The sequence below is a fragment of the Pleuronectes platessa genome, chromosome 4 (genome assembly GCF_947347685.1).
Source record: "Pleuronectes platessa chromosome 4, fPlePla1.1, whole genome shotgun sequence".
Classification (NCBI taxonomy): Eukaryota; Metazoa; Chordata; class Actinopteri; order Pleuronectiformes; family Pleuronectidae; genus Pleuronectes; species Pleuronectes platessa.
This window is the reverse complement of record NC_070629.1, coordinates 13,513,609-13,540,749: the sequence shown is the minus strand read 5'-3', so window position 1 is coordinate 13,540,749 and position 27,141 is coordinate 13,513,609. Positions and strand designations below refer to the sequence as shown.

At 40.8% G+C, this 27,141-nt stretch overlaps 4 protein-coding genes and 1 long non-coding RNA gene across 7 annotated transcripts; 1 reads left to right on the top strand and 4 right to left on the bottom strand.

The window, feature by feature from the left end:
• On the bottom strand, window positions 1-3,300 carry LOC128438163 (uncharacterized). The gene is made up of 3 exons (XR_008338298.1): window positions 770-3,300; window positions 638-679; window positions 1-449 (listed from the first exon to the last, which is right to left on the bottom strand). It is a non-coding gene; the product is annotated as an uncharacterized LOC128438163 (long non-coding RNA).
• A 382-nt stretch (window positions 3,301-3,682) lies between these two features.
• Window positions 3,683-16,154, bottom strand: LOC128438162 (glutamine--fructose-6-phosphate aminotransferase [isomerizing] 1). Of its 2 annotated transcripts, XM_053420601.1 has the most exons (20): window positions 15,997-16,154; window positions 13,825-13,932; window positions 13,247-13,348; window positions 13,089-13,128; window positions 13,003-13,040; window positions 12,800-12,858; window positions 12,574-12,708; window positions 12,430-12,491; window positions 12,264-12,343; window positions 12,066-12,174; window positions 11,793-11,956; window positions 10,597-10,692; window positions 10,019-10,116; window positions 9,703-9,823; window positions 9,199-9,356; window positions 7,065-7,179; window positions 6,537-6,664; window positions 6,034-6,201; window positions 5,462-5,623; window positions 3,683-3,816 (listed from the first exon to the last, which is right to left on the bottom strand). In XM_053420601.1, the coding sequence occupies exons 1-20, from the start codon at window positions 16,001-16,003 to the stop codon at window positions 3,772-3,774; spliced, it is 1,995 nt and encodes a 664-aa protein (XP_053276576.1). In that variant the 5' UTR covers window positions 16,004-16,154; the 3' UTR covers window positions 3,683-3,771. The 2 variants fall into 2 exon arrangements, with proteins under 2 accessions (XP_053276576.1, XP_053276575.1); XM_053420600.1 differs by having other exon boundaries at window positions 13,003-13,128; window positions 15,997-16,153.
• A 975-nt stretch (window positions 16,155-17,129) lies between these two features.
• nfu1 (NFU1 iron-sulfur cluster scaffold homolog (S. cerevisiae)) lies at window positions 17,130-20,268 on the bottom strand. Of its 2 annotated transcripts, none has more exons than XM_053420787.1 (8): window positions 20,163-20,268; window positions 19,227-19,327; window positions 19,006-19,141; window positions 18,579-18,645; window positions 18,372-18,489; window positions 18,217-18,280; window positions 17,938-18,112; window positions 17,130-17,500 (listed from the first exon to the last, which is right to left on the bottom strand). In XM_053420787.1, the coding sequence occupies exons 1-8, from the start codon at window positions 20,219-20,221 to the stop codon at window positions 17,462-17,464; spliced, it is 759 nt and encodes a 252-aa protein (XP_053276762.1). In that variant the 5' UTR covers window positions 20,222-20,268; the 3' UTR covers window positions 17,130-17,461. The 2 variants fall into 2 exon arrangements, with proteins under 2 accessions (XP_053276762.1, XP_053276764.1); XM_053420789.1 differs by having other exon boundaries at window positions 17,130-17,494.
• Window positions 20,268-22,969, top strand: c4h9orf78 (chromosome 4 C9orf78 homolog). Its single transcript, XM_053420786.1, has 9 exons — window positions 20,268-20,437; window positions 20,618-20,677; window positions 20,791-20,842; window positions 20,920-20,996; window positions 21,104-21,181; window positions 21,704-21,901; window positions 22,025-22,161; window positions 22,248-22,352; window positions 22,564-22,969. The coding sequence occupies exons 1-9, from the start codon at window positions 20,361-20,363 to the stop codon at window positions 22,659-22,661; spliced, it is 882 nt and encodes a 293-aa protein (XP_053276761.1). The 5' UTR covers window positions 20,268-20,360; the 3' UTR covers window positions 22,662-22,969.
• A 1,005-nt stretch (window positions 22,970-23,974) lies between these two features.
• On the bottom strand, window positions 23,975-26,567 carry med22 (mediator complex subunit 22). Its single transcript, XM_053420790.1, has 4 exons — window positions 26,495-26,567; window positions 26,105-26,257; window positions 25,852-25,932; window positions 23,975-25,182 (listed from the first exon to the last, which is right to left on the bottom strand). The coding sequence occupies exons 2-4, from the start codon at window positions 26,225-26,227 to the stop codon at window positions 24,964-24,966; spliced, it is 423 nt and encodes a 140-aa protein (XP_053276765.1). The 5' UTR covers window positions 26,228-26,257; window positions 26,495-26,567; the 3' UTR covers window positions 23,975-24,963.
• Between the last annotated feature and the right edge of the window lie 574 nt (window positions 26,568-27,141).

The following is a 27,141-nucleotide window of genomic DNA, read 5'->3' as shown; positions in this document are numbered from 1 at the left end:
AGAGAGAGAGAGAGAGAGAGAGAGAGAGAGAGAGAGTGTGTCCATCCTGCGACTCACCAGTGCTGAGGTCCGTGGTTCAGCCTGTGGCGGCCCGTGCTGGCAGCCCCTCGCCGTGTCATGCATCGATCAGAAGGCCAAAGACCTGCCAGCGTTTAGGATCACACCTGTCGCCCCATCAATATTTCAATCCTGATACTTTTACTTGCCACCTCACTCTCTTCAACACCACAGAGGCGAGGCACGAGTGACATGAGGAAGATATTCCAACGGAGGACTCCTTTCCTACACAGAGGAAAAACGCTTCCTAGAAAGCACAAGGAAGAAACATTGTACCTGAGCTAAGACTGACTGCTTGCGGCTGGGCCTCCCGAATCCTCTGAAACTCCCATCAACCTTTGCTTTTCTGCAGCAGTGTCATGGTAACAGCCAGGTGTCTGGTTTCAGTTTACCTGGAGAGTGATGGTAGAAGACATATCACTCCTCTGCTCCTCAGGTGCACTGCCTCATGTACACATGCGTTATAATTCTGAATGTTGTTAATGAACACATGTGAGACCTCTATCAGTGTAAAGACACATCTGAGTGTGTGAAGGTTGTAAAGTATTATTCCAAACAGTTGTATCTTCAGTCTACTTACTATCGCAGGCTTATTCAAATGGCTGTTTCAACGATTGCTCCTCTGCACAGGGACACAGAGGTTTGGGTAAGTAAACGTCTCCATTCTCCTTCCTGCTATTTTAAACTTTAATCTAAAAGGTTGCAAAAAAACCTTGAAGCAAGATCCTTTTCCTTCATGTTGCAGTCAGGTTTCATACTGTCTTCTTCTGTTCAGATGCGCTATTCACATGATGAATGGTTTTTTATTGGATTTTACCTGTTGCTTATTATAGTTTGTAGACAAAATACAAGTTTCTAAAATGTTGTCATTCTCTTTAATGCATATTCTTGTTTTTTTCTTTAACCGTTTGTTTTCCTTTCCTTCCTGACACCAGGGGCTTGTTTCTGCCTGACCACGGAGTGCTTTATATCAATCGTTTGGTATTCACACACTCTGCAGCTGAGAGGCAATATGTCAAACAGGTTAGTCACAATATTGTCATCTAGGAATGTTAGACCTGATTTCTTAGGGAAAACAGAAAAGGGTATCAATATATTACAATTAAAAGTTATATAACTTGTTATCAATTGAATTATAAATGCTTCCATGTTTAGAACAACTATAAGGTTAGTTTTTGCTTGTGTGTGCAAACGTCAGACACATCTTCAGCAGCCTGACCATCAGATCCAGTCCAGTGGTAGAAAACATATCAACTGTGCATTTCCCTGATACAGTGGAATTCATTTCGGAGAGTTAATCCCTGTGACTCCACCAGATTTCTCCACAGTTCCTTTATTTGATGCTAGAGCAAACCTCCTGCCAAGGGAATCATTTATTGCCTTAATGCACTTTTTGCATCAAGACAGTTTTGTCTTGTGCGTTGTAACAGGAACGAAATATTGATGTCTTTAGTAAGATAAGAGAACACTAATTGTGAGACCAACTACTTGGTATTACATTGGGATAGTAGACTAAAGACAATGCAAGTCTGCTTAACAGCAAAGGAGTCATACAGTTAAGTCTGAAATTACATTAATTGGTTGATTAAATTGCTCTTAAGAGGTCTGTCAAGTAACTGACACAATCTTCAGACCCAGGTTCACAACTTTTCAAAGGAAAAGCTCTGTATAAGTCAGCTCATATAAAGCTTTACATCAATAAAACTAACAAGAAATTAAAATAGTTAAATGTAAGAATGTCGTTGCCATAAAGGAGATCAGCACGTGCGACCCCTGTGAATGTCTAGGTCAGTTCGATATGGTAAAAAAAGTCAAAATAATAAACATTAAGTGGTGAACCAGATATTGCTGAAGCCCCAGTTTTGGCTCTTGGGCCGCAAGGACATAAAATGAGACATGGTCAACTCTGCAGACTGCCTGCATGCCGTTCTGCTGCCACTGCAAAGCACTGTTAACAATCGCACCAGATTCAACAATACACTTCCTTGGGCCCTTAACAACCCACGTGACAGATTTGAAGCTGAACAGTTCTCAAGATGTGTTTAATATACAGACAGTCGATTCTAGAATTTGGAGGCAGATTGTGGATCAGGATGTGTGGGTTTGTCTTCTCATCAAATGACCTCAGACACACAAGAACATGAAGTATTTGACACTTTATTGCATCAGTTCCACTAATAAATAGTGCCCTACTCCCTCAGTAACACAATGGATTGTGAGGATTCAGTGCGGAATCCTTGTTATCAATGTCTCCAGTCAAATCAAATTCTGTAACAACATTTTCCAGCTTTCAAACCCTTTCTCTACTGGCTCATGAAAAGCTCAATGTCAAAGGAAAGAAACTGGAAAAAGTCCAAGTTAAGGCTTGATTGCAAAAGCAAGGTAAATATCTAGTTCCCATTTCTTCATTATAAACAAATGTGTGTGTGTGCGTGTGTGTGTACATGCATCACTTTTTCCCTGGCTTCTGCAAAAACATTAAGGAACACGCACACGCTCACACACTCAACTCGCATCTGACATCTACATAAGCTTCCACAGTACAGCTGTGTAACTGCATATATGCACGATTGGGTCTCCAAATATCTTCACACCAATCTATCAGTGTAAGTACATGTTTGGCTACAAACACAAAAATAAGATGAACATATGAAATATATATATGTTTTGGTTTACAACTGCCAAAGCCACTGTACAGCTTTTTGGTTTGACAGGACATTTCATAAAGACAATAGAATTCACATTTCAAATCAAAGAGTAATTTCAATCATATAAAATTATAGCTTTTTTTTTTTTTATGAAAATGAAATATACCAAAAAGAATCAAGCAATAGCTACAGATGGTCCCATATTTCAGCAGTGATGGGGGGGTGTGGGCTGGCATCGAGGTGCAACTTCTACTTCATCTCACTGCAATTACTTCAGAAGTGGGTGATAAGGTCTGTATGAATCAAACTCAGCAGTGCACAGAGAGTTTTTTTTACAGTATCCAAGCTGTGAGTATAACGTACTAAAAGGTAGAAACAGTGCATGGTAAGTATTTGTAACCTATCCAAGAAGCTTTCTACACAATAGTGTATTCATTAACTTCCCTGTGATCCAGCTTATGATGCTCCCCCGACAGTTAATTGTGCAAACTCAGAGGAAAGACCAAGTCAAAACAGGCAAACTACGCTGTAATTATGAAAAATGTATGACCTGTGGCTTGGAATGATTTAAGACTGTTGTTTACTTCATCTGTGGAGTAACACATTGCACTAATGAAAGGAGAACCAGTAAAAATGGTTTTTAACAACCTAACTTTACGTCAGTAACCAGCTTTTTTAACAGCAGCTCCCCGAGAGGCCAATCAGGACAAATACACACAGAGCGCCTAATCAAATGTTGAGTCAGTCAGTGTCACTACAGACTCCCAACCCCAGTAAAAGTGATGAAGATACACCAGTGCCAGCCCAGATCCTGGACACAAGACCACTTCTCTAACAATAACATGACATATAAAGAGAGTACAGACATTGAGATATAGATAGTCTGAACAGTGAAGATGCACAGCTGTTGAGAAAAAAAACCTATGGTTTAAAAAGAGCCCTGACATGAGACACATAAATGGGACATTTTCTTCTCCTGGTTCCTGCAAACACACGCTCCCCCACCGTACGTTCCACTGAGTACGTGTCTGCCAGGCTTCTGTCGTGACGTGATGAATGGTGCACTTCACTCTACTGTCACTGACTTGGCCAGGTTTCTTGGACAGTCCACCTAGATTTAAATAGAAGAAGTGAACATGTGAGCACATCACCCCAAGCCTTGTTGCTTTCCATTCATTTTAAAATCCAATTATAGAAACTGCTAATTGTCTAAAGCTTTTAATATCAAAGACCGTATTCACTGTGTTGCTCGAGGAATAAAACTAAAAGCTGACAGAACTTTTGCAGCTGCTGCTACATGATTATGAACCAGTCCGTGTTGGAAAATAGAGATGCTTTCTCCATCTCGGTTTTTAAATCCAGGCTTCAGACAAATGTTTATTCACTGATCTTTATCTGTTGTAATTTCCATATTTCTGCATTTCGTCCCTGGTTGTTTACTGTTGCTGTTGGTAATATTCTCTTTGTTTTTAATTTATATCTTTATTTCCTTTTTACATGACTTAGTTTTAACTGTGCTTTGGAAAAAATCTTTAAGTGCCATTTATTCTTTTTATTTATCTCAATAATATTTACTAAATGATCCTAGTAAAGAGGATAACACATTATATAGGTCTTCTGCTGTTGAGTAAATGTTACATTCAAACTCTAACAAAAACAGTAATGTGCGACCGGGTGATACAGCTTTTATGGTTCTCAAATCTTTGTCCAGACACTTGGATAAACTTTATAAAACCTGGAGAGTGTTGAAAAGTCTGTGATCATATAAATGTTTGCTTCTGTGTCAGAGCAGCAGCGCAGCTTGGCATTAATGTGACGACTCATCGACATAAAAACAAGATCTAACTGGGCTTCACCCTCAGGATGTCCCTCTGAAGTGAACTGCTGCAAAAGCTGCATCAACACTGGCTTTATTTTTATACCAAATTCTGCAAAAAAAGAAAAGCCAGTGAAGTTTACAAAGCTGCAACAGACAGCAGTCTGGCATTGCTAGACCTTTTCACTTTTTCGAATGGGTCTGGAGCTCCAATCATATATGATTTCAGCAAATATGAACAAATTGAGAAATTGCAGAAAAATGTCAGTTTATATTCTGTCTACTTAATTCTCTCCAAACCGGAGGTAGCCTTTTTGGTTGTTAAAGAAAATGCTTAAGTGGTGCTTTCTATTGGGTACTCCTCAGTCACTTTCTCTATCAAACCAACCCCGTTTAAGATCGATAAGTTGGAATTGGCCAGACGAATTAATGGATGGAAATGAGTCAGAATACAACAGCCAAGGGATATGAGCTCATTGATTGATTTGGTTTCCAGGCTAGACAGAAAGTTCAACCCTGTTTAAACCGTGAGCGGCCCTATATTGTCTTTTATCATTATCCTAAAATTAACCAATAGATCTATGCATCTGTGCTTAGTCTAAAAAAATGATAAATCTGTTAAAGTTCTGGTTGAGTACTTCACCTGTAAAGCAGTCCAGACGTTTGCTGCTGCCAGATAATTAAGGGCACTGAGCTTACAATTTTACTGTGGGTGTAAAATCACATCTCCCAATAAACATGTGAAAACTCTTCTCTACAGTAAACAATGACACATTGGTGTTTATGAAAGTTTTAGTTAGAATAGTCTGCAGGTGAAGACTGAAGAAACTTCAAATCCTATTGCTTTTTTCTGGCATGAATTCTGAGAAAGGGAGTCTTAAGAGGCAAATCACTTGAGATCATCATCAGTTACCAGTGAGCCTGAGGGGACGGTACTTACGTCAAAACCTCGGAGCACAGCCAGGTGGAAGGACAGCAGCTGCAGAGGTATGACGCTCAAGATGCCCTGCAGGCAGTCCACACAGTGAGGCACGTTGATGGTGCGGCTGGAGTTCTTGATGGTCTCGTAATCATCTTTGTCACAGATCACAATAGGACGGCCCTGTAGGGATTTTTTTTTTTTTTTTTAAATAAAATAAGTCTTTCAGAAAGAAAACAATTTCTTTCCACCCATCTCGGTCAAATTTCACACCTCTTAAATCCACATCTGCTGCACATTACTGACAGGAGTGATGTCACACCGAACCAACCACTCCCTCGTATTTAAGGGCGAAGGATCAGAGGTGTGGCACAGAGAGGACTATGTAAATTACCCTAACATGCAATGACTGTTGTGGTCACCCAGTGTTCATGTGTTTGAACTGATTTTGTTCCGTTTCTCAGCAATAAAACAAAAGTCAAAAGGAAATGACTAAGTCAGTTACTACAACAACTGGATATATCAAATTTATCATAACTTTTGGGGGGAAATATATGCGTGTGTATGCGTGTGTGTTTATGTGTGTGTCTCACCTGACGGGCAACGACTTGCTGCAGGGCGTTTTGACATTTGGTGTAAGTGTGGTCTCTCATGATGATCATGATGACTGGCATGAGTTTATCCACCAGGGCCAGGGGGCCGTGTTTGAGCTCTCCAGCGAGGATCCCCTCTGAATGCATGTATGTGATCTCCTTGATTTTCTATATGGGATACAAAACACTTACAGGTTAAGGAATATTGAATTGTGTATCGTATACATCATAGGCTATTTTTTTTATTAAATAAAATGATAAGAAACCATCAGTCCAAATCAAGACTCTGTATTTCTCTAAGGAATGAGATGTAGAATCAGATACAATCATATATAAAATGTACACGCAACAGTAATTCGACCTTTGGGGTTTTTAGAGAAATCTTTCAATCTAAGATTACCTGTATAAATACTGCTGGAGACCACTGGTGTATAAAATAGAGCAGTTTTAATAGTTCTCACATAAGAGACAATAGAAAGATGAAACAGTCTGCATTTCCTCACCAGTGCTCCTTCCAGGCAGGTAGCGTAATGGTAGCCTCGGCCCATGATCAGGACACTCTTCTGCTGATACAACTCCACGGCCAACTTCTGGATCTCATCATCCAACGCGAGGACCTCTTTAATCTGATCTAATATGGGCAGAATAGCAATTATGACTCAGTTTTTATGAGTAAACTTTGGTGCAAGAACCTGGACTGGACAAGCTCATAATGTTGATCAGGGAGCAGCAGACATTCCTCATTAGTTTACCATTAGACTCATGCAATCAAATGCTTTAGATCCAGAGCAGCAGGCGACAGCTCGCAGCCAACAACTATTCTTCCCTCTTCCTATTTTTCTTTTTGATCGCTCTCTCATCATTTAGCTTCCTGTGTTTTAGTTGTTTGGACAAACAACTAAAACGAAGCAGGCTTTGGGTTGTGCTTGATCTTTGCTGCAAGAGATAGTTTCCCATCCCTATACGTTTTAATCTCACATGTGGCCAGGATTTCCCTGGCTGAGGCAGAACTCTCCCGTGGCTTGATTTACCTGGAAGAGCTTTCAGAGCCTGGATTATCTCACGTCGTCTGGGCTGCACTGAAATCCTGTCATCGCACATCAGCAGGGCAAACATGATGAGGGCCACAAACTGACTGGTGTAGGCCTGCAGAAAAAAAAGAGAAAAAAAAGTCAGGAGAGAAGTATATGTGGTATTATGTCATCATATTAAAGAGCTATGGGTGTGCAGTTTGAGCCAACTTTTGAAAATGACCAACTTACAAAAAAAAACTGTTGTATGATGATGCATGCACACACATAGAAACCGTCACTTATTATAATATTTAACATTGCAAGATTGCTTGTGGTGACCAGATCTCTAAAGGTTAAGTAGTTTTCCGTTTTTGCAACAATACTGGAACCAGAGCAGCAACCTGATCCTAACTTTAGCCTCATCCAACAGTGTGTAGAGCCCTGTGCTTCCTGTCTCCTTGTTTTGATAGTGAACTTAGTGTCCAGCTAATAATCTGCACCAGATCAGAAATGGCAGGAGAGGAAGATTTAAGCACACGCAATGCAGCATTAAAATACAGTCAAGCTAGTTTTGCTCATGCTGGAAACTTGGTTCACCCACACACTCGCTCTTTGTAATCATTCTGGAAATGTCACTGCTCACAACTTCAGCACATCTGAGCTTCGATGCCTGTCGTCATCACCCCTCTCTCTTATCCTCCACTTCCCTGCATGTTTGGAGGCCTTCCATGCCCATTTGGGAGATTTAATCAGGGTTCAACTGGAGCCAAGTCCTTTCACGGGACCCTCTTGACTCAGAAATGCCAGTTTCTGCGTCCAAGAAAATAGCTGTAAAACCTTTACACTGATTTCTTTTCCTCACCTGACAGCACCCTAACTCTGCAGTCTCTCTGAATTGTGACATTGAGGGCTGTCAGCTCTAAAGGGGCCAACATATTTTTCTGTGATCATTTTTATCTCATGCAGGACATACCAGCTGTTGCCCCTCAATGTAAACCACACTTACATTCAGCTGAAATATTAACAATCCTCCCTCAACCCAAAACCTCTGTCAACTAGAAATCAAACTTAACCCTGTAAATTCCCAAAGGACGCGTGAACGTAAATTAAACAGGCAACCTTCTTATATTTACTGTCAGTTGATGAGCCAGCAGGATTTGACTTTTGACAGCATCAAAGTCTTTCTTCTCAAATGTCAAATATTCCATAAATCTTGCATTCGACAAAACGAAACAGAAAAGGCTCTTCTTTTTTCTATGAGCTCTTTCTCTTTTGCAAATTAACTAAAGAAGATAATTGTAAGAAATATTAAATAGAAGCCAAGTTCGTAGTTCTTTAGCAGCTAAGTGAGATACATATTGACCAGTGAGCTTAAGACCAAGGCAGTGCAGCATTTAAGCAGTGCGTGTGTGTGTGTGTGTGTGTGTGGCCCAGCCAGCCAAGCAGACAACGATGGCGGCATGCTTCGAGGCTTTGGAGCAGAGCAAGAGTCAGTGAGCCAAGCCCAAAGGCTTAGCCAGGGGGAACCTGCTCCACTCTCTCTTCTATGCTCACTAACTGGGGCCGAGCTCCACGACTTCTCTGCTCTTCCTCCAAGTCTAAACTGGCAAATGCTTTTGGTTTGGGAGAAAAGGAAAAATAAGAATCCTAACTTTACATGGAGTCAGTCTTCTTTAGCTCCCTGAGGAATAAGAGTGCAGGAAAATGTCAACTCGCAAAGGCGAGTCTGGTGAGTCCGGATTCCCAATGAACTTTTCAGATGGGTTTATATTCAGTGTCAGAGGGTGTGTTCAGCTAGGAGATGATGCAACAAACATGTGAAGAGTCCTTTAAAACATTGAATTCTTTTAAAAAGAGATAAATGTGATGATAAAAAACAGATGTATTAGTTTTTAACTTAACAATATTGCATATATGAAGGCACTTGTCTTCTTAAGGCAGAGACCTTCCAATATTATAGATAAACCCAACAGCTACTACCACTGTCAAGGATCTGACGAGAGTTTTGACTAAGTGTTTACGGTTGCAGTCAAGGAGGGGGATCTAAGAGAAAATGTGTGATAAATGTAGGCTGTTCTAAAACCATGAGTTTTTTTTTTTTATATCCATATCCTCATGATAGTCAACCAGAGCCGCAGTTGTCACGGCTCACCTTGGTGCTCGCTACTCCGATCTCAGGCCCAGCGTTGATGTGGACTCCACAGTCGCTCTCCCTGGATATGGAGCTGCCCACTGTGTTGGTGACACCAACGGTCAGAGCCCCTCTCTCCTTACAGTAGCGCAGGGCCATGAGGCTGTCAGCAGTCTCCCCTGGAAGGAACAGGAAAACACAACAGTTTATGCAACGCAACAGCTCTAACAACAAAATTATGCTGATTTATTAGTTAGTTCGGAAATTGCTATTTAACAATCCAGGACTCTGATCTGAAACAGGTTCACAGAAAAACCACAAGGCGAACCACAGACATTCCTCATGTAAAAAATTAGAACGCCACAACCAGCGCACATTCCCGAAGCTACAGCTGAGTGTTAAGGTGGAGAAAACTCAACTGTACTGCAGAACTGAGACGTAACAGGTCACTGAACATCAAACGGCTCCTCTAAATGGAAACTGGAAGATACCTTCATCAAGTGCAGATGGCACAATCCTCCTCACCTGACTGGCTGATAAAAAAGCAGACATCATCTCGGAACACAGGTGTGTTCCTATCCAAGAAGTCACTGGCCAGCTCAATCATGACGGGCAGCTCGGTTAGCTCCTCAAGGATCTGACGGGTCTGAGAAAGTAACAAAGGACTGTTCAGCAAAACAAACCTGTCGAGCACATGTGCCAACCCATAAACTTCACACACCTGTGTCCACAGCACAGACATCACATTTCATTATTGTCTTACGCGGATAGCAAAACAGAAAGATTCAAAAGGTGTGCATTTACACCAAAGGGGGACAGCATTTGGCAAGTGGCTACTCACCGCTACTCCAGCATGGTAGCTGGTGCCGCAGGCAATAAGTATAAGTCGCCGACACCTCTGGATCTCTTTGATGTGGTCCTTCAGTCCACCAAGTGTCACTGGAAAGCAAACCAAAACCGCTAATCCATCATTGTGCTCCAACATTTTCCATCTCATTTAAAAAAGGCCACCCGAATGCAGAGAGAATCACTGACAGGGTGTATGTTCTTCTACATGCATGTCACTGAAAAAACAATCATACACACTGAGGGTGAAAAATACAGTGAACTTTAGGTCATTCTGGTTTTAAAACTACAAATCATTATGACAGCTTAAATAAATGAGCTGGGCTTTCGTGTGCTGTCCTTTTCACAAATCCTGAAATAAACACATCTGAGCAAATGTTTGAGTGACATTCATGAAGAAAGTAGGCCAGCAGAAAAGAGTGACTGTTTATACTTTAGAGGTTATTCAAATGTTGGAATTTGCAGTAGTAAAGTTAAATCTGTAGAGAGTTAGGACAGAGTGAAAAATAGTTCTCTCAGTGGAACATTGATGAAACGGCACCTATAAATGCACCAATCAGACATCTCTCTGACCTGTGTTTTCATCGAAGTTAACTCTCCCTCTCATGGTGTTGACCACAGACTCTGGCTGCTCAAATATCTCCTTCTGCATGAAGGAGCTGTAGTTGCCTGTGGTGAGAGGATCAGAAATCAGGTGAACTTTTCCAAAATTGTACAAAAAAAAGTATCTCATTTAACCTCCTTAAAATCCAAGTTTCATGCTTGATCAAAACATTTTTTTTATGATAATAAGAAATCCCTGGAAATGCAGGGAGTTACTAAAGATTCTGAGCCACAGCTTTAAGTCATCCATTACACAAAGAAAAGACAAACATGAAACATCAGGGAGACACTGTTTTGCAATCAATTATAGACTGACAGTGACATATGAGGTTTTTATTCTGCCTGCCTCAGAGTAATATGGGTCGAGGGAATTATGTAATTCAGCAGAAAGTCTCCAGGAACTGAGGCAGAGCAGAGAGGCTGAGTAATGACAGGGACACAAAGGAATGTCAAGAGCAGCCAGCTTCAGTTTACTTCTGCCCTCTGCTGGATGACTGAGGAACGGTCAGTAGAGGAGAAGACAATAAAGAATAATAATCACAGGCTGAAAATAAATAAGTTATTGCGGCAGTGACACATTTTTCATTGGGTCGACTCTGTAGCATGGCACATTGGAAGACACTGGAGGTGCTGACTTTATGTTTTCAGGGTGCTCTGAAGATCAGCAGATATATAATTGATAAATCATTTCGGTTCTTTTTGTCAAGCAGATTGCAGCTTCTCACATATGAGGGTTCCCTGTTTGTTTCTGTAATTTGTGATGGCAAATTAAATATTTTTGATCTGACGAAAACTGTATGATGACATTACCTTAGGCTCTGGGATGTTTTGTTTGGCTTTTATTTTTATTTTATTTTACTATTTTGACTTAGTGATTGCTCATCCAAACGGTTGGTGAGACAAGACAGATCCACTTGTCCAGTCTTTAAGGCTCGCAGTCAAAACACAAAGGCAAGCAGGTCAACTTGAAATATGAAAGGAGTCAATCTCCTTTTTAGATGTTTAACAAGTGGAAACCAATTAGACAATAATAACAGGACAATAATTACAAGGATACAGGGCCAAATTACAAGGAAGAGTTCAACAGATTTATCTTCAAATGTGGCTTTGAGTAATTTATGATCATGAGAAAATGTGAACACAATGAAGTCGGACCCTCAACTCACCCTTCATGATCTGCTGCAGCTCCATCTGCAGGGACTCGATGGCCCGGGATGGGTAGTCTCCAGCCCTGCGCTTGATCCTGTGGATGGACAGCCGGCCCTCCATCACGGCAGCCACATCGTCATCCTCCAGGAAGATCACCCGATTTGTGTGCTCGATCACTGCGCTGTCATGACAAGAGAAACAGACGAACAACCACATTAGACATTTGATCAATGCAGGTTTCAAAAGGATGTGAAGCTGTAAGGTGGATACAAAAACTGGTTTCTGCTGACCTTGCATCTGAAGCAAAGTAGTACTCCACAGCTTTCTCGTCCACAGGGAACAAGCAGGTGTCCTGGTCGGACCTAGGTATAGCACCGCAGCTCTTCTTTTCTTTAGCAGCTGAGAAAAAATAAATAAAAATGGGCCTCAGTCATGCCTGCGCAATCGAATGTGGAAAATTCATAACATTCACAAAACAAAGAACTTACAGGAGCGGTAGAGCACAGGAATATGATCAGTGGAGAGCTTGTGATCACTCCGCACTCCCATCAGCAGAGGACTTCCCCTCCTGCAAAGTAACATTTAAATGATCCAACTATACTTTAATAATAACTATAACAGTTTAATAGTTTGACAGCACAAGCGGTGGCCTACCTTGTGCCAATTGCCTCTCCGGGGTAGTGGACACTCTTGAAGACCAGGGCAAAAGCTCCCTCCTGTCAGGTGGAAGAAATAACACATCAGACTTTTATCTGCTGATCTTAGAAGGAGAGGTGGAGTGCACGAGCAGGTCCTTACCAGCTGCTGGATCACCCGTTCCACCAGTACGGAAAAACTGAGGTCGTCATTCTCGCGGTTGTCATACATGTACTTCACCAGTTTGGCGATGGACTCCGTGTCAGTCTCTGACTCAAACTCATAGCCTTTGCTCTCCTGTGGAGATCGAGTTAGAGAGTCAGTCTAACCCTAACCTTCAGAGTGATTAAACGATTTCTATATGAGTTTTTGAAAGATATTGGATCACCAGGAATTTCCTTAGGTCTTTGTAGTTGGTGATGATTCCGTTGTGAATGACAATGAACTCTATACAACAAAGAGATCAGAATCATTTTTAAGATATGATACCTGCACCCAGGTGAATAAAAAGAGACTGAGCTGTTACGAAATGCGAGGTAAAACATTTAGCTGTGTGAGGTGAAACATCTTTCGATCTTTAACTCAACTGACCGTTGGTCTTGTCAGATCTATGTGGATGGCTGTTGACGGGGCTTGGCGCACCATGGGTGGCCCAGCGGGTGTGAGCGATGCCGACGTGAACATCAAACTCCATATCTAGGTCCATGTCCTGCTGCTCTAAAAGTCAAACAAACACAACATGGACAAGGATTAGTATCTTAATGGTTCGGTCACATACAGGATGACAAATCAAGGCTTCAGTTTTTAAAAACTGATTCTCCTCCTCTAAGCTTACTGTGGATCTCATCATCGAGAGCCTTCACTTTTCCACGTTGCTTGATGATTTGGATAGATTGGGTACTTCCGTCCTTGCCGTTGCCCCCATCAATCCCCACACCTAACAGAAAAACAAAATTAGGAGAGCATGAGAATTACAGGGATCAAAAGTCCTTCAGTATCAACGGGTTGGTGCAGATATGGCTGAGCTCCAGCTTATCGAGTTGCTACATTCAATGAATGTTTGCCAAAAACTGTAGGATGGTGTTGGAATTCAAATGAACTTAACACACAGTAAATTAGTTCCATTGATGGTGCAACAAGTCTTACCCAGCCTCGGGATAATGGCTGAAAAATTCCAGCAGACATTGTCTTGCTTTGAGTTCCTCACAATTTCAAATGAACAAATAAACATTAAGTGTAACTGATGAAGGTCGAATCATATGCTGCTTTAACATTGAATTGGACACACAGTAGACACTGTCTGTAATTTGGTGGTATCTTAAGGCAGACATTGAGGAGACAGATAAGGTAAACGGTCTGATCAACAAGCAGGAGTCTGTTGGTGATGTGAATGTTGTGGTTTTTCGCTCTCACCCGCTGAGTCATAGCCTCTGTACTCCAGACGTCGCAGACCTTTGAGGAGGATCTCAAGGATCTCACGGCGAGTCCTTGGTACATGGTAGTTGAGATAGGCAAAGATTCCTGAGGAGAGAAAAACAATAAACTCAGATTAAAGCTGTGTTCTCTTTAATAAGAATTTGGGTCTGTCGACAATATATCTTTAAAACTGTCTGTCTACTTTAAAATTCTAGGCAGGCACTTAAAAGTTCAGGTTAACTTCACATCTGTCAAACTGCTACATCTACTTGTCTGTTATTCCAGCATTGTTTTGCAGCTGACGTGCAAAGATTAATGCAGTCCTGTAGGCGTAGGCTTGGATTCATGTGCACTTCATGTAACCAAATTAATGTACACTTGGATCCAAGAAACAAATACAAGGAGGGCTGGGTATCATTCCTGAAATTAATGTGACAGTAATAATAAGAATACTGTTTGATAAAAAAAAATATACACGATTAACCACATTATCAAAAATCACTAGAGATAATATTTATTCTGTATAGTATTCTTATAAACGTATCCATAGTCATACATGTGAACAACAGAATTGAAATACCATAAAAATTCACTATGATCATTAAGATTATGTCATGATAGTTTCTGACCTGAAAATGACAACAATATGTCGAGGTGACTGAAGAAGAACATAATCTGATTCCATCCTGACACAATTGAACAAGCTTTTACTTTGTGATGTACATCTCTACTATTACAGGATCAAATTCCCACACTTATTTTAGGAAAAGGCAAGGGGAACCTGTCCTACAGGTGGGGTGATGGTACGAGAAAGAAAAAAAAAAGAGTTGTGTCTCCAGTAGTAGAACCTGCTTAGAGACAATAGAGTGTATCTGCTGTTACACAATAGGAATTCAAATGGGAGGAGTAACTGTGTGAAAGATACAACAGAGGCAAACTCAAACCAAGCTGTTGACTTTAGTCTGAGATGCTTTCTTACTAAGTATATAGCTTTGAGTTTCACTGGTAGCTGCATCATACCTGTGTCAGTTAGTCAGTCAAACTAAGGTGTTTGTGCCAAACACACTCAGACTATTGGTGCAGCAACAGGCTGTCAAGACTTAACTAACTTTATTGGTACATTTTAGCAATGATCTGCAAATGACCAAGATCTATTGCCCCTCCGATACCTAATAGAACACACTGAGGAGTGTCTCCCTAACTGGCTATGGAGAATAAGCTCAGATAAATAAACACTTGAACATCTGTGTGTGTGTGATACTACGTGATCAAAATGATTTGGTGTCATGTTTATTGGTCTGTGGTGACATTGAGTTTCTTCATTGTTGTGTTGGAGTTGTTTGTCAGTCTGACGTGTGCTGTGTGGCACATGAGGAATTCCCAGCTGGACGAAATAAATATCTAGGGAGGAGACATAGAAAACAGGCCTTTCACAGAACTGAGCACTGAGGAGTCAATGCACACAGGGAGCCAGAGGGACCAACAGAGCATTCATTCATTGACCAGCGGCTAAAGGAGGGCGGTGGAGTGAGTGGCACCTGGACATGGAGAAGAGCTGCACAAACAGCGTCACCATGAGCTGAAGGCACAGGACATCTCGACAACGAAATTGGTTTGATTTAATACACATCAACCAGAGCCCGGTGTCATGTGACTGGTGGGTTTGATCTGATTGTAGTGACGGTGATGGGACACAGACTCTTTGCTTAAACACACAATGCCCCAACGACTCTATTTAAACAACGTGCGACCTCATGATTAGTTGATTTATTTCAATCAAGTATGCTGTAAGAGGTTTGGAGGAAAGTTACGCTTCTGTCGTAGTGTCAGCGCAAACCACGTTCGCGGTGTGTTAGCAGGAGGAAAGCAGGTTAGCATTTCTACGATGTTTGGTCATGTCGACTCGCTGCTCGAGCCTCTACATCACAACTCACAAGTGGACAGCGCGGAGAGGAAAGGGGAAACATGTTAATGGCTAACAGCAACAGCAGCCCATATTTGCTAACTCACGTTAGCCACCCCTAGCTGATTTCAACTGGTTTGCAGCTTTAGCCTTTAGCCGGCGATGCTAGCAGCCGGTCAGATATGATCAACGTGTTGTTCTCTAGATTGGAGAACATCGTACATCACCCAGTGAAAGCTGTGAATGTAAATACGTCCTGTACTCACCACACATGTCTTCGGTTTGGCTGCTACTCTGGTATCTGGGAACGTCTCTAAACTTTGCCGCACCCCCCCTCCCGTGATCTCATCCAATCAGAGCCAACCTGCCAATTTCCATGGCGCCTTCTGATTGGCCGAGAAGCCTGTCAGTCCGGGTTGCACCTACCGACGCAGGTACATCTGACGTGGCATCAGGATGTAGATCCGTGGGCAGGGTGAGATGAGGACCCCACCGATGTGCCTGACATCTAAAACTAACATCCTCCCTGAGCTCCACTTCAGCAGCACAACACTGCAGGACTGTAAACAATTCATCAGTTGTGTTCAGGCTGGTCGATCTTTTATCTTTAGTTAATAATTTGTCCAGAAAAGACAAACACATTTGTGTATGCCCTTAATGAAGGGATGTGGCCAGAAGTGGTACAATATGTAAAATACTCCAAATAAGCTTAGATGAAATGAGATAAGATAGTTAACACCACAAAAACGTTTATTTATCCTAATATTAATTTATTTCCTTGTTTCCCTTATAGTGTGTGAGTGAATGTGTGTGTCTGTCATTGTGTTTGTTGGGTATGGGGGCATTTGCAGTGAAAATAGATGATGGGTATGTTTCTATACCGTATGCTGCTTTTTTATTATCTTTGTTGCCATGCCACTATTCTTTTTCTACTCCTCCTTTTTAAACGTGAAGCACTTTGAATTTATTTTTAATCAAAGTCGACTAGCCTCATAATACTCCTACATTTACTTGATTATTAATTAGTAACGGATTCTTCTAATTTCTTCTATCCCTAGCTCCGCGAAGGCCAAACAGTGCTTGAAAATTCTGCCAAGTTGCACAAAATTCCAGTTCTCCAAATATGCCTGCTTTTTAAAAATCAAGATCCATGAATTATTCCATGTGAAAACTGAAAATGTTAGAACATGTTGCAATGGGTTATTCCCTGACCCATACTGCATCCTTTCATGGAGGTTTGTTCAGTTGTTTTGGTGTGATCATAATTACAAACATACAAATCAACCAATAAACAAACAGACATGGGTAAAAACTATACTTCCTTCACAGAGGCAAAAAGATACACTCTGCAATATTAATTAATTATCCATTCCACATTCAAAAAAGATTAGATTTGCAGTTATAAAATATTTCAATAAACTTTATTTACATACATACAGCACTATATATGTACTTCAAACCTAAAAGGTGTTTTGAGTGAGAAATGTGAAACTGTGTGAAATAATAAATAGAATATAATTCAGCCCTGATCTATACCTTGAGAAATAATGTCATTGTAAAGTAATTTTACAAAACAGCTACCAATGTCAATAATAACATCAGGATGAATGACAATGATGATCACTGGGTCTTTCAAACATCACGCTGTTCAATAGTTCCTCCAGCTGTGTCCAGATCAGATGACCAGGAGAGAGAGGAATGTGTAAATGCAGTTCAAGGTTTCGGTGTAATTCAAACTTGAGCATTCATCTCCTCTTCCTCTTCCTTCACCTGTGGATAAACGCAAGTTTAGTAAATAATTTCAAGTTTCAGTTTTTTTCCTCTGAAGTTATTTTGTGGCTGAGGAATATGAGACACAATGAAATGTCCGAAATGAAAACACTTGTCAAATCCCTAAAGTGTATCTAGAGATTGAACACCTAAATAACAAAAAACAAACTAATGTAGTGTTTTTCAAGTCTTTTGGACACAACAGCTTACAGGTAATGAAAACAGCTGGTTTGTGCAACAAAGATAGAGTGATAATCAAACAATTTAATAACTTTTAATGTTTTTCAATGGAGATAAAGCTCCCCTAACTATCGTTCCCCACTACTTTGAAACCCATAATTTCACTGAGCAGTATAAATACAAATGCCAAGCTGAAAGTTAGACATGAGATGTGTGTGCATGTGAAAGGAAACCTATTCTCTGGCATGAGAACAAACCTCCTCCACTGATTCAACTTCAGGAACATAAAACTGCAGCATGTTTTGGATTCCACTCTTCAACGTAACCATGGAACTGGGACAGCTAGTGCAGGCGCCCTGCAACTTCAGCTTAACGACGCCGTCTTCAAATCCCCGATACAGGACGTCCCCTCCATCCTCCTGCACTGTCGGCCTGGGGAACAAGACCATCCATCAGCATGTATGAGAACAGAACGTAAAAGCATGGTGAACGGGGAACAGACACTGATAAGAGAGGATGTCTTCACTGGCAACTACCTTATTCGAGTATCAAGCAGTTCTTTGATCATAGCCACGACTTCATCATCATCATCTGATGGAGCTGAGAATAGAGGTGGAAAGGAACGGATTCTATAGAATTCGCAAACATCTTCCATTATTAGTTTCAATGTTCAGACGGTTAAATCCTTTACCAGTATCTGCGTTTGGTTCACTTTCCTCATTGACAACAGGAAGCCCCGTGGTGAAGAAGTCCATAATGGCAGCGAATACATCAGGTTTGATTACTTTCCATTCCATATTTGCATCTGACTAAAAGAAAGAGAAAAGAAGAGAACATCAGCACAAGCGATGGCACAGAGCCACACTATGTATTTCAGATAAACTGAAAATGGTTTTACTCTTGTTATCGTGATAAAGTCGCCGCCCAGGAAGACACTCTTGACTCCATCAATCCTAAACAGCTGTCTGAAGACAAAACAGAACATTACTGAATACCAATGGAAATTATTATCAGTTACTCCTTATATATATATATATATATATATATATATAAAAAAAACTTTTATTCTTTCCAGATTTTTTTAGAGTTATTATTGCTTGGGTTAAGTCACGATCATAACTAACTATCATAACTGACAATCATAACTGAAACAACCATCATAACTAATAATTATAATTCCTGCATTCCATTTAGGTGTGAAATGGGGTAACATACCGAACATCATTATGCAAACCTGGGCATTACCTGCTTTGCTAGGTTATCAAAATGACTACTGTAAGAGCCCTTTTTACAATCTATTTAACAATCATTCAATCATCATTTACCTGGCTAATGGTGAGCAGTGCGCGTCACGAGGGCCTTCAAAATTCATAGTTCCTGATTCAAGAACTGTGCGACCTGGGAGAAACTTTACGCTGTTAGGATTTGGTGTATCTTGGGTCTGCACAAACATGGTCCTCCCTTTGTACAAACATTACACAAAGAAGAAGCCATTAATACAGCGTTCAATTCAAAAGAGCTTCAAGGATGCTTCAGTAACACAAACCTGGAACAACAAAGTGGGGGTTTTGTGGCCATATCTTCCCAACTCCTGTGTTGTGTGAGGCCCAGTGTAATCCAGCGCTCTGATGTCCACAGACAGCAAATCTGACACAGCACATATAAAGATATTTGAAATGTTATTACACTAGAAATCCCATTGACAAACTTATGGAGAAAGAACACCGAGTATTTAGTTTCCTACCTCACAGGGTGTAGCAATAATTAAGTCCAAATTTGAATGTTTGTGTAAGTGTAATCAACTAAAACCCTCTTGGCTCAGTGGACCATGCATTGCGTCGGCAATTGTATGATTGATTAATTCATTACTCAGAAACTAGTTGCTATGAATAAAGGTGTAGGTCGGTTGTCTGTTTATGAATGACTTGTTTGTTATTGTTGTCAGTGTTGTTGGTGAGAGGTAGGTCCTTCATTACCAAACAGATGCGGGAGGTCAAACTATTTGATCTGGTGACTGGTTACAAGGCATGTATAGTTTGCAATGTGATTTCCTTCTCCCTTGGAAAACATTTTTTTGAGTATTTTAAAATACAATAACACAGTACCTTATTTCGATACAAGGCGAGGCTTCTTGATTTTCATGCACTTAGAATAAGAGTATTTGGTATTTTATTTTCAAACACATTTGGATGTATCTTTGTCAAAACTCTTTATGTACATAATTGAATTGAATGTGGAACGCACTGAATTATTAACCTACACTGTGACATAAACATGACCGAAACATCTACAATAACTGAGTTATTTAATCATTTAAAACACTGTTATGTAAGTGGTAACAATCAGTCTGCGTCACTCTCTGGCTTAGCTGGTTAGCTAGCGGCTTATAGTAAACACCAGCTCTAGTTCAGGCAGCACATTCATGCGAGTAATTAAAAACTACAACATGAGGACATTACAACTGACAAACAGATAAACTTACGGACGCGTCAGTCGTGCTGAAATACCCAACAACCTGCCGACCTGTCTGTAGGTCGCCATGTTTACAGAAAATGAGCGGAAGTGGGACTTCTGCTACCGGAAGTGACATACCTTTGTTGTGCGTTTGTTGAAGACTTCCCCCCGATGTACGAGACGTTCTTTCCGTCAGCTCCGAGATAACATTAAACAACATTTTAAAATGCCGAGTGGCAGAAACTTTCGGAGGAGAAGAGACTCGTCAGATGCTGAAGAAGACGAGACAACCCGAGAAGTCAGGTAAATCACTGTATTTAAACGCAACGAGAACAAAAACATCTTCGACAGAAGCGTCATGTTGCTAACGTGGCGAGCTGCTCCGCGTGAAGCCAAATACAACAAATGACTTGTGTTCTTTTTTTTTTTGATAATGTACGTAGAGAATGTGATTTAATTGATATCTTATCTCCGGTCGTTTAGATCCAAAGTCGAAGAGGCTAAAGAGCTGCAGACTTTGCGGAAACGACAAAGCGGAGTCAGGTAACGTGAATGTGACGTTTTGCTACTTGTTACGCTGTTTGTTGTAGCTCTAGTTTTTCACTTCAACATATCAGATGAATAAATTAATTACCCCCCCCTCCTTCTCCGTCCAGTGTGGCCGCCCTGCTGGTTGGAGAGAAACTACCACCAGATGCTGAGATCGATGTAAGTGACGCAGTAGTTGTTGCGTGTTTAGCTGGATGTTGGGTCAGTGTCTAACTCTGAGTTAACATGTCTCCCAGAATGATCCGTTCAAACTGAAGTCTGGAGGAGTCGTAGACATGAAGAAAATCAAAGACAGGGACAGGAGCAGGGACATGTAAGTAAATCTGATTGTGTTGTGATTCAGTGTAATTAACCTATGTGTGTGCTGTTGTGTCTTTACAAAATGGAGAACGTGCATCATCACATATGTTTCTGATACAGGACAGAAGAGGAAGGAGACCTCAGCCTGGGAACATCGTTCTCTGCTGAAACCAACAGAAGAGACGAGGATGCTGACATGTATGTACTTCTCCTTCAGCTGTGACACACTCATGAAGACGCACTCTCTCCCTCTTTAGCATTCAGGGTGGGGACACAGAGGTCAGACTTAACTTAACGAAGTGTCAACCTGATTAAACTAGTGTAAAAAGGCAATAGATCCAATCTTTATAAAAATATAGGTGCTGGGAGTCAGAATGATGAAAATGTCAATGTCCACAAACCAGGCGATGCTCACATAAACTTATTTATAATACCTCACAGGTAAGTTATATTCCAGGCACAGATATTTCTTCTCCTCTGTCAAGTACCTATTTCTTCACTTATTTTTGTATTATTATATATGCATATTAAACAGTGATATTCAACACCTGTTTTTTGTCTAAATATTGAGGGACTACTTGCTTGGCTTGGATTCATTTTTGTTTAAGAGGATTTTTTTCTCCTAAAAATGACATAAAATACCATACACTTAGGATATAATTGTGTTTACACACACTGGTGTTGACAAAGTGCTTCATAGAAATATATTTCACCTCGTAGGATGAAGTATATTGAGACAGAGCTGAAGAAGAAGAAGGGCTTGGTGGAGGCGGAGGAACAGAAAGTTAAGGTGAAGAACGCAGAAGACCACCTGTATGAGCTGCCCGAGAACATCAACGTCAACTCTGCTAAGAAGACTGAGGAGATGTTATCCAATCAGATGCTGAGTGGGATCCCTGAAGTTGATCTTGGCGTAGAGTGAGTTAAGGAGATTCTCACAATGATCATGTAGATCTAATCTGTGAGAAAAAGACTTTCTACATTGAGACATGATCGTCGACAGAAAGTATTTAACTCGGATTCTGCGAATTTTTTTCCTAGTGCAAAGATAAAGAACATCATCAACACAGAAGATGCAAAAGCCAGACTTCTGCAAGAGCAGAGAAATAAGAAAAAAGACCAGGGCACATCATTTGTACCAACCAACATTGCCGTCAACTACGTCCAACACAACCGCTGTGAGTGTTTTCCCTTCGCAAACACAGCGTTTTAAACTGTGAGAGATCATGATAGGTTGTTTAATTGTGCTTTTCTGTTCCATCAGTCTACCATGAGGATTCGAATGCGCCCCAGAGGCATCACAGACACAGAGAGGAGCCTAAGGCCAGACCGCTGCGTGTGGGAGACACCGAGAAACCAGGTCCAGAGAGTAAGAGACTGCACACGAATACATCCCGTCACACAATTCTTTATGCTGTTGTACAGTTCCATCACTAGACTGTAGAATGGTGATGTAACCACTGTACTTTTCAGGTGGATATCAATTGCAAAACACTGTTTTTATAAACTGTCTAGATTTAGGTACCATTTTGACACAATTCTTTCTGAAATCTGATTCATTACTACTTTTTAATCCACAGCTGCAACCCCGCCCAACTACCGCAAACGTCCAAATAATGAAAAGGCCACCGATGACTACCACTATGAGAAATTCAAGAAGATGAACCGAAGATATTGAGGAGCTGTATGTTGTTTTCAATGAGGATTTACTCAACATGTCTGCTTAAAGAGATTGAATCAAAAAAGGATAATTTGTGGAGTGGATTCTCTAAACAAACGTAGATGAGAGTTCTCGAGAGCGTTGTACTTTGTAAATATTGTATATAGCCTCGTTGCATATATTGGACAAAACATGATAATCCAAAAAAGTGGACAAAAAAGGTCAGCTCTGAGTTTGCTAACAGGATATTTTAAGTCCAATTCAATCTTCTAGTTTTAATTTTTGAAGGCTTTCTAAAACACATTTGAATAAAAATCTTAAACCCACATTTAAGTCTCGTTCTTTAATTTGATCATTGCTTTATGGAGTAAAAAAAACACAAATGAAACATTACAAAAGCAAAGGTTTACAAAATCAATATAAGGAAATAACATTGTACTCAACACTTAAACCAAACATAATATATAAAAATGATCTGTATTACAATGCTGCTAAGGCATACAAAAGCTGTTGTCTGGAACTGATATTTAAAATGAATTTGAAAGAAATTCCTAAAAAAAAAATCTGATTCAAATGTTTTTTTCAGTAATTTCTTATTCAGAGTAGTTTCTTTATTTCAAGATTTTCCTAAAACTAAAACAAAAGAACCTAAATAGACACTAGTTCACGATGTAGGATGGAAACTAAATTAGCCAAACTTTTGGCGTCCAAACTGAGCACAAGTGTCGTGTTCTCCACTCGGTGTCCGATCTCCTCATTGTTTCTCTATAGAGGCAGTCCCATGACCGTTGAGGTGGTGTGGGGGGTTTGACTCCTGTGATGGAGGTCCGTCCACGTCTTCTCTGTCACCCTGGGTAGAGCTGCAGCTGCTTCCTGGTGAGGCCCAGCTGTCTCGCTGCCGGTAAGCCTCGCACAGCGGCAGATCGGTGCTCTCCCACTGACTGTAGCTTTGTAGGGCAGAAACCAGCAGGGGGGGGGAGCAAAGAGTCAGCGCAGCACAGAAAGAGAGGAGCAGACAAGAGCAGCAAGTCAGAATAAGCAAATCCGTCACATGGAGAGGGGCATATGAAAGCACGTGTACGATGGCAGCATGGAGGTTATGCAGAAGCACTGGAAATGATCAACACATACAAAAAGCTGTTTATTCATTATTTGTTACTATTAAGAGGTGTGACTGATCAGCGGTTGATTTTAAGTTTGGCAAAAAGGTTTGATTAGTCGCTGGTTGGGGAGAAAGCAGAGCGAGTGCAGCAAGGAAGAAAGGCCCGCAACCAGCATGCTCCAAGCAGGACTGAGACACTTCCTCACACAAAACAAGACAAACAATTACAGTGTTTTGTCTCTACTTTATTTCTTTATCGTTTTGTTTTTTTTGGAACAGCCGGCAGAAACTGGTACACACGTACAACCACACAGCCGCTTGCGTGGTTACAGCTCATTCGGACGGAATCAAATAAATATCACCTACTGATTGCTTTTACAGGAGACATCTACTGGAGAAAATCTCAGCTTCAGGTCTGACCTCAAATAAATAACAGCAAACAGTTCTGACTTACTGTTAAGACCATAACAAACATCCATCAACACTCCAGTCTTCAAATGAACCATATGCGGGGTCACTAATATATTTATTTACATATAGTCTTAAATGAATCATACTTTGATAAAATCTATACTCTGATAAAGTTTTAGTTAATTTAATGTGTAAATCTTGTAAACGGTGTTATTCCCTAAAAAGCTTTGTGTTACTTCAACTTACAATAATTAATTATAAATGAACTCGGAGGCCTGATTACTTACATTCCACTGAAACGTGTCTATCAGACACTGCAGACAAGGAAAGCAATACATTTCATTTCCATTTAGAAATAAACGCAGCAGTAAATTCACACTCGTGATCTCTATTCAGACAAATCTGACTTCAGTCAACTGCAATAAATGGGCAAAGTAGAAACTGAACTGGTGTAGTTCAAGAGCTCAATAAATTTGCACTGCTGATTTTCAGCATTATGTCCCTTTATTGCCTAAGTCCTCTTCACTTTGACTAATTCTGACACATCGAGCAGATAAAAAAATAAGGCACTGGCTAATTAGTAACAATATAAAGTCACTTGTTGAGTTGAGCTTCATCACAATGACCCTCAGCAACATGTTGATGAATGATACAAAAAGATAAATCCAAAACAAAAGCTGTCAGGTTTAGAGGTGGGCAGGTGAAAAACCTTAGATGGGCTCAGCAGCGAATGGTGAATGGTGAGACAGTACACACTGCTGGGCATGGGACAGAAGAGGGGCGGTGGGATGGGGGACAAGTATAAGCCTACTTGTACCTGGAGGAGTAATATTCTTCCTCTAGCTCATACAGGTCGATGGCGATCTCGTCGCGGAGCGAGGTGAGCTTCTTGTCACACTCCTCCTGTAACGAGCGGAGGTGCTGGTTCTGGAGGCTGATGGCGTCGTTCACGGAGGGAAAGTCGTTCAGGATCAAGAACTGCTTTAGGTCAGACACCAGCTTCATGAGGGACTCCCCGGCACGTACCTGATACAACACCACAGGAGGTGGATGTGGGTTAAGAGAGATGGTTTTGTTTCTGAACCAAACAATTGGCTACAGACACATTCAGAGTCCAGAAACAGTGTCACTTAGAAAGCTGTGATGATTTCAATTATCAATGAGCGATTCAGTTAGTATTACTTCATAATGTGCATCTGAACTTTATCATAAATTCTAGTGGAGATCTGAAGTTTAAAAAAAAGGTTGTAATGTCTCAATTTAATGAACATGTGCAGCCAGACCTAACATGGATTCTTGGGAGTGGATTTCCCACTCAGTGTAAACATCACGTAGCTTGAATATAGAGTAAGAACAAGTTGACAGAATTTACTGGAAGACACTGTGGAATTAAAAAGTTTTTCCAACATCCTTTAAGATTCTTAGAGGAAAATGTGGCCTTATTTAAAAGGAAACACAGAAGAAACCCTCCTCACATTCAATCCCCTGATATTCTTATCTACTAAACATAAGTAATACACTTATTGCCCTGTGCAGATACAGACATGTCAAGGTTGAACTATCCTTATTTGTTTGTACTTTACAGCCTTTTATCTAATTCATTGTGTTGTATTTACTCATGCATTTCTCTTCTTCATTCATTGTACAGCACTTTGATCAACTTAGCCAGGCTTGATAAATAAACTTGATACTTACAATGTTGGCGGCTCTGACGTGCATTTCATAGTGGTCCTGCTCGGCCTGAGTTGCTCGAGCAACCTGCGTCTCATCCTCTATCTGGAGGAAGAAATCAAGATCAGTCCCGTGGGGAGCTCTAGGCGCAGGAAGGTTCGAGCAGAAGACTGAGGGGCATGGAGGCTTATTTACACTTGCTGACGATTAGAAGTAACACAATCCAAACACAACACGTCACAGACAGGGTTTTAGAGACGGGGGTGTGTCTGTGCACCTTCGCGGTTTTGATGATCTCAGTGAAGTTGTCCAGGATGGAGCTGATGTCGTCTTTCAACCTCTTATTGTAGTTCTGCAGCAGCGACTCTTTGCTCTGAGAGTGAACTCTCTGCGTGGCCATCGTGTTCAGGAGCAACACAGCACGCGCTACCTGTTCACAGCAGACACACACACACTGTCCAGCTGAAGGTTTCCAAAACGGAGTCACTAGAGTAAAACACAGTAAGACACCACTGACGACAGAGCAGCTAGCTAGCATGGACACATTCACAAAAGCGGAGAAGATAAACCTGAACGTCACTTGTTTTTAGTATCTGTACAACTGATACAATAACTCTAAATGTATTTAATATGAACTCAGTAGTGATAATAAGTCGATTCTTACCACTTTGCAAACAATGTGGTTCTTCTTCTTCTTCTTCTTCTTCTTCTTCTTCTTCTTCTTCTTCTTCTCCTCCTTCTGTCCTCTTCTTCTTGTTTATTGGCGGGTGATAACACTCATGATGCTCATTACCGCCCCCTAGCGGTACTATAGGTAAGCCCCTTAAAAAAAACACCTCTGTAATATCGTACTATGTATAAATGTTTTTATGGCCCGAGCACTGACAGGCACTGACAGACAGTGTATGTAAGTATTTATTTTTCAAGCAAATGAATTGGCTTTTTGAGGGATTTAACATGCTCAAATTATTACCAAAATATGCAGAACATTTTAAAGTGGTGAAAATTTACGTATTCTGGAGGAATTTTCAATGGGGGTGGCTAAAATGGCTCAACAGTGCCCCGAGACCCCCGGAACATGTTCACATTGACCGATCTTCACAAAAATTGATACACATGTATCGATTGATCAGGCGAGCAAAACAGTCTCTAGGGGAGAGGGAGGAAGGATAAGAGATTAGGAATACCTCAGGATCTAATTAATTTGCGTGAAAAATAATAATAATCCTTACAATTTCAGTGCCTCTCAGTGCTCGGGCCCTAATTATTATCAATTGCTCATTTACATACACAAATTCATGCTGTCTGTGATAA

Coding starts and splice junctions, on each gene's coding strand:
- nfu1 (XM_053420787.1), bottom strand. CDS start 20,221: ATGGCGACCTACAGACAGGTCGGCAGGTTGTTGGGTATTTCAGCACGA. Junction 19,328..20,162: donor TCAGCACGACTGACGCGTCC/GTAAGTTTATCT, acceptor GTGCTGTGTCAG/ATTTGCTGTCTGTGGACATC. Junction 18,281..18,371: donor TGAACCAAACGCAGATACTG/GTAAAGGATTTA, acceptor CTCTATTCTCAG/CTCCATCAGATGATGATGAT.
- c4h9orf78 (XM_053420786.1), top strand. CDS start 20,361: ATGCCGAGTGGCAGAAACTTTCGGAGGAGAAGAGACTCGTCAGATGCT. Junction 21,902..22,024: donor GAAGTTGATCTTGGCGTAGA/GTGAGTTAAGGA, acceptor TTTTTTTCCTAG/TGCAAAGATAAAGAACATCA. Junction 22,162..22,247: donor CTACGTCCAACACAACCGCT/GTGAGTGTTTTC, acceptor CTGTTCCATCAG/TCTACCATGAGGATTCGAAT.
- LOC128438162 (XM_053420600.1), bottom strand. Junction 12,492..12,573: donor AACGGGTGATCCAGCAGCTG/GTAAGGACCTGC, acceptor TCCACCTGACAG/GAGGGAGCTTTTGCCCTGGT. Junction 9,824..10,018: donor GCTACCATGCTGGAGTAGCG/GTGAGTAGCCAC, acceptor TTACTTTCTCAG/ACCCGTCAGATCCTTGAGGA.
- med22 (XM_053420790.1), bottom strand. CDS start 26,227: ATGGCCACGCAGAGAGTTCACTCTCAGAGCAAAGAGTCGCTGCTGCAG. Junction 25,933..26,104: donor AGATCATCAAAACCGCGAAG/GTGCACAGACAC, acceptor TTCTTCCTCCAG/ATAGAGGATGAGACGCAGGT. Junction 25,183..25,851: donor ACGTCAGAGCCGCCAACATT/GTAAGTATCAAG, acceptor GTGTTGTATCAG/GTACGTGCCGGGGAGTCCCT.